This window comes from Brassica napus, chromosome C7 (assembly GCF_020379485.1).
Source record: "Brassica napus cultivar Da-Ae chromosome C7, Da-Ae, whole genome shotgun sequence".
NCBI lineage: Eukaryota > Viridiplantae > Streptophyta > Magnoliopsida > Brassicales > Brassicaceae > Brassica > Brassica napus.
Window position 1 is genome coordinate 23406915 of NC_063450.1, and position 5815 is coordinate 23412729.

The following is a 5815-nucleotide window of genomic DNA, read 5'->3' on the forward strand; positions in this document are numbered from 1 at the left end:
AATATATATAACAGCTATTTCATTGTAATATATATGAACAAAAATGAAGAACAAAATAGAGACATGGATAACGACAGAGACAGGGACTCACTCAAAATGACAAATGAGTCAATGACAGAGCATGCCCGTCACCTTCCCTCCGGCTGATCCAGCTCCACCACATTAAAACTCACACGGAAAGAGAGAGAAAGATGGAGTTTTATGAATATAACACTCTGACCTTCTTGTCTTATCACAAACAAATCTCTCACGTTCCTTTTTACTCATCCAAACCTATTCTCCATCACCATCTCTTTACTGTATGGGTTGTCGAGATATTCTGCTGACTTTCTCCGTCGCCCTCTTACTCATCTCTCTGTTCCAGATCTGGCTTTTCCGGGAAGGACAAGTCCGGGAACTGTCAGAAGACAACCAGGTTGGAAAAGACGTAAACACCCTCGCCTCCAAGAACAAGAAGGATAATGTTCAACGTCTCTTCCATAGGTACTTAAAGGGTCTAAACAATAGCAACAGTCGCTTTGAAGATTCATACAGACAGATCCCTAGCTCCCCAGATCGCCTCCACAACTAGTTAATTGCTTCTGTTTTTATATTCTTTTATTTTCTTCCATCCTTTTAAAAAAATTTATTGTCAAACTATATTTATTTTCTTACCTCTGTATCTTACGTATTTCGTAAATGAGGGCATTTCGGTTATTCACATTTGAATGGCAATTGTTAGCCGTTGTATATATCAAAATCGTTTTTTTTTTCAGTTCAGAATTCTGAAGAGATTTACTAGAATTATGAAAATATCTCTTCATGATTGATCAACATTAAAAATGATATAAAAAACTGCTTTACAAATATTTGTATTATATTATTGAGAATCTTTAAAGAGTTTGTTTACCATTGAAGTGTTTGAGTTAATTTGCTATACTTCTACAGCTTTGTGATTTACAAAGGCACATTCTGTAAATGGAATAAAAGCTCCCATTTTTCTCGGTAATCAGTTATTGATTTGTCTTACCCCTCAATCAAGAAAACAATACTTATTTGCCTTTTGTTTATTGGTTTTGTCCTTGTCATCAGTTTTTTTTACAATATCACTGGGATCTCCGCTACTACCCGCAAACGCAAACGCAAATGCAGCTTTTGCGGTTGGTATCGGTTGTTGGCGTTTTGCAACAATCATTCAAACCGTTTTAAATTGTTTCAAACCGCTCTAAACATCATAAATTCAAAAGTTGGTTCCAGCTAACGTTTGCAATTGCGGGAGGATAAATTTTTTTTTTTTTTAAACAATATAAATATAAAAATAAAAATATTCAATAAAAATTTTAAATTGAAATTATAAAAATACTAAAATATATCTATTATATTTTAATTAATACTATAAAATTTTAAAATAAAAATATTTTCTATAATTTTTAAAAATTTAAAACTATAACCTTCTAAATATAATTTGTATATTTATTATAATATTATGATTTTTGATGTTTTATAATTATATAAAATATAAATATTGGTAATTTATTATTTAATCACTGCTGCATTTGGTAGTTAACCAGTCATAAATATCTCGCAAACGCACTAATTTCTAACCGTAGAACCAGTCGTACAAATCTCTTAAAACCGCTAGAAACTAGAATCACCTTCATCGGCAAACTCTCGCAACCGCAACCGCAACCGCAACCGCTGCGTTTGAATAGTTTAGTTATTGTTGTAAAAAAAAACAAAAATAGCTAGACCATTTTCTATGAAAGTTTCATTTTTGGAATTATGATATATATCAGCTAATCGTTCAACTTTCATATAAATCACGCACGTTAATTTGATTATCGTGTTCATTCATATTCATGTCTTCTATTTGTTAATTTTGTTTCAAAAATAATTGCATAGAAACACCAAGTCATCATCATCTTACTCCCACTATATCATCAAAATATTAAGGTTTTGAACATACCTGTAACACGTACATATAACACTATTTATTTATATTATTTTTGTTCATAATTAGTTTAATTATGTAACGTAAAATATCATTAAGTCTTCTTGGATGCGGTAATCTACCTGAAACAGAGTATATTATTTTTGAGAAACATTGGTTTTATTGTGTTGCCCCTTAAACATATATATATTTAAGGCTTAAAGCAATAAATAACTAAAATTCAAAATAGAAAACAGGAGAGTAAATAATTGAATGACTAAAACAGCAAAACCTCTATAAGAAAACGAAAAGAGATAGAAAAGAAGCATTTATAATTTATTTGAAAAATAATGTTGGGGCAGCTAAGACTTACCCTTTTTCTTATTGTTCATCACTTAAATTGACGTAAAAATGTTTGTTTCCCAACGTTAAAATTTTATCCATGAAGAGAAAAGGGAAAAATACGTCATCGACGAGACAGTAACGAAAGGTCAACTAGTGTTGAACATCGCATCAGTTATAGACTTATAGTGTGTGATAGCAGTAAAATAAAAAGGATTAAACAACATGATTAATCGTAGAAGAAGAAGATAGAACCATGGTCCGTGAGACATGACGACCAAAAAAACGGAACCATGAACGTGTGATACTTGTAGCAAAATCTTAGATCGAGGCGTGTGGGCGAGGGACTCATGTGAATTGATCGATGCATTTGATGGGCCGATGCATTATTTTTCAAAAGTAACCGTACAAATAAGTATAGACAATTAATTCAATAAACAGATAAATAGACAATAATTAACGTTAACAATATTTTTACTAAAAAACATTTGAACAACTTTTTATTTGCGCATGTCATTTTTACGTAATGACTAGGGTCGGTCCGCCGTACGGACGGAATATACTTTACTTGTGATATAGGTTATTATTTTTTATATTATTTTGTGATTTGTATTTTAGATTTACTTTTGCAAAAAATGTGTATAAAATATACTATTTTATTAATTTAAGTTGTTGGTTAGTGTGTTTGTAAGTAATTTTTGTTTTGAATATTTGCTTATGTGACATCACCATGATTGAGTTATTATGTCAATTCTCAGTTGAATAATTTGTATCTAACAACGAATGTATATGACTATTTTTGAGGTTCTCGCCAGCCGTAAAGCTTTGCATAAATTTCCAAAAAGAAAATCTCAACTTTGGTGAGAAACTGACAATCAAAATATTAGCCATCCAGCTGGATTGGATATGGTGTTCCAGGGTTGGGAATATTGTTATTGGTGTTCATTGGTTTCATTTCTTAAGTTTATTACTGGGTGATACTTGGTTTTAGTAAAATAAACTCTATTAACTGTTAGGAACAAATATGAGCATCTCTAGACATTTTTTGCTTGGTCTTAACTCTTAAGCATATGATTTCAGATTATGGGGGAAGAAATTCATAATTGTTTCTATGTTCCATTCGAAATCAGCTATCAAGATGTTTTTGTTGTCAAGATATGGAGAACCCATTGGTAGAAATTGGTACTATTTGTATTTTCATTACCGAAATACTAAAACTTTGACATGGTTTGCAGAAATTTTAAAGATGTTTATAGGGTAAACTATGTATTTATTTTACACATATCTGTATATTTTTTACTACTCAAATATTGTTGTAAAGAAATTTTCATTTTAAGTCATTTATTTTTTAAAATTTTATTTATATAGGTTAGAAAAATATTTACAACCAAATAAATTGGAATATAATCTCTTATAGGATTTCAACAACATGATATACAATCTACGTTTTGTCACATCAATACTTACCATCAATTATCATCGTTAATTTTCTGTTATTTACTTGATTTATTTTGTTTTATATAAAATTTGATTTTCATGATAAAATATGAGAAGGTATGAATTATCAGCGGTAAGATGCATTTATGAGATAACAATATTTATTTAGAAATATATGATTATATAGTATGAATGAATTATTATTTTTACGATTGCTTATTTTTATTTTATAAACTATATGATTAGCTGATGATGTACTCTATACTATATTCGAAAAGAGTAGATCAATGATCATATCATCCTTTGATAATTTCTTCAAATATCGCTAGCGTAGGTTAGACGCCAATTATCAGGATCCAAATACTCAGTGTGTCGAACAGCTCGGGAGCATATCCTTTCTCGCGATGGCCCTCGAAGTAGCATTTGTGGAGAGACTCTTTCAAATCAAGAAACTCACTAAGCCATTTTCCAGATGACCTCATCTGTCAATTCAAGTTATCATTGAAATCTACGTAATAAAGCCCAAACCTCATTTTATACCCTCTCTCCCACTCGAAGGTGTCCATTAACGACCATATGTAGTACCCCTTTAACCTCACATTGTGCCGCCAGCGAACCATCTATCACATGTGTGATATAAAAGTATTTTTCTATGCCTTCAGTTAATTATTATAAAAATATTTTTCGTAACCATATTAGTTTGTAATATATACCTGATAGCTATAGCTTTACCCATGATTAAGATGTGACTCTTGATAAATTCTTTTCTTCCGTAGTCGCTTGTGGCTTCGGCCAAGGTCTTGGTTCTGTTGTCGATTTTATCCATCCCTACCAATTTAATTTTAGTTAGAATATTGTTCTGCCAAAAAAAAAGCACCATCACAATGTTTAGTATTCTTCTTGGAAATGTCTCAAGAGATTCATCAAACCTGCTGGATATATCACTATCCCCGTTGGACTTGTCCAGTCTGTTTATCTCCAGCTTTTTTAACACACATCAGCTTAATATCTATTTATGTTGGAACTGTTTACAACCCGTTTATGTAAATCCCTTTTAACTTATATCCGTTTACGATCTCTATTCTTAAACCAAAATTTAATCATCAAATTCTTGTTTATGTAAAACTTGTTTACTCTATGTTTGTTTAATTTCTTTTAGTTTTTTTTTTATAATTCTTAGAAAATGTATTTTTTAACTTTTCATGTAATTGAAAACTTAGGACGTTGATATGTTTTTCTAATTAATAAATTTTACTTGTATGTGTTTTAGACTTTTAGTTTGTATTGATCATATAATGTTGTTTGGCATAAATCAAATATATGAGATACAGAAAATGTTTTTTGTATTTCATTATGAGCTACTGTGAAGCATAACAAAATGCATAACGTATCTGAGTGAACTAAGAATTCCACAAACATAATCCCCTAGACTATATTTGCGAAGTGATTTATATACATGTTGTCACTACAATTATTCTCGCTGAAAAAAGATGATATGACACTTAAAATAGATAACATGGTTTTAGAAAATAGTGATATGGCATCATATTAATTGTGAGATGTAAAATTTTCTTATAAAAATTTAAAGTTTTTTGCAGGAATTTTAAATATAGTAATAAAAATAACTCATATATCTTCATTAATGTCAGTTTTCCATATAAATATTTATTTATGGTAAACTATTAGATATATTAATAATTCATATATCACAATTAAAATAATAATATATATGTATATATGTATATCTCATATTAATAAAAATAAACTAAATAAAGTAACACTAATCCAAAAAAAAATTGATAGTTAAATATTTAAACATTATTTAAATTTCTCCGTTCATCTTCATCATTTAAATTAACAAAAAGATTTTTCAGTTTAGCTAAAACAAACAAAGTCTCAAATTTATTAGAATTTATATTTATATGTAAATATATATATATATATATATATATATATGTATATATTTAAAATTATATGGGAAGATATATATATTTAAAATAAATAATCATTAAACACAATAATATAATTAAAACTATTTTTATAAAATCTAATTTTATCTTTATTAAAAATTGAATCAAATCAAATTTAAATAATTATACCAAATCAAAAAGAATAAGATTACAAAAA

The 5815-nt window shown here is 28.8% G+C and overlaps 1 protein-coding gene across 1 annotated transcript; it reads left to right on the forward strand.

Moving 5' to 3' along the window:
- Nucleotides 1–891, forward strand: LOC106364785 (CLAVATA3/ESR (CLE)-related protein 43-like). The gene has a single exon (XM_013804292.3). It carries the CDS (start codon nt 302–304, stop codon nt 569–571), a length of 270 nt encoding a protein of 89 aa, XP_013659746.1. The 5' UTR covers nt 1–301; the 3' UTR covers nt 572–891.
- The last annotated feature ends 4924 nt before the right edge of the window (nt 892–5815 follow it).

Bases quoted from the DNA above. Each gene is read 5' to 3' on its own strand.
- LOC106364785 (XM_013804292.3), top strand. From the start codon at position 302: ATGGGTTGTCGAGATATTCTGCTGACTTTCTCCGTCGCCCTCTTACTC.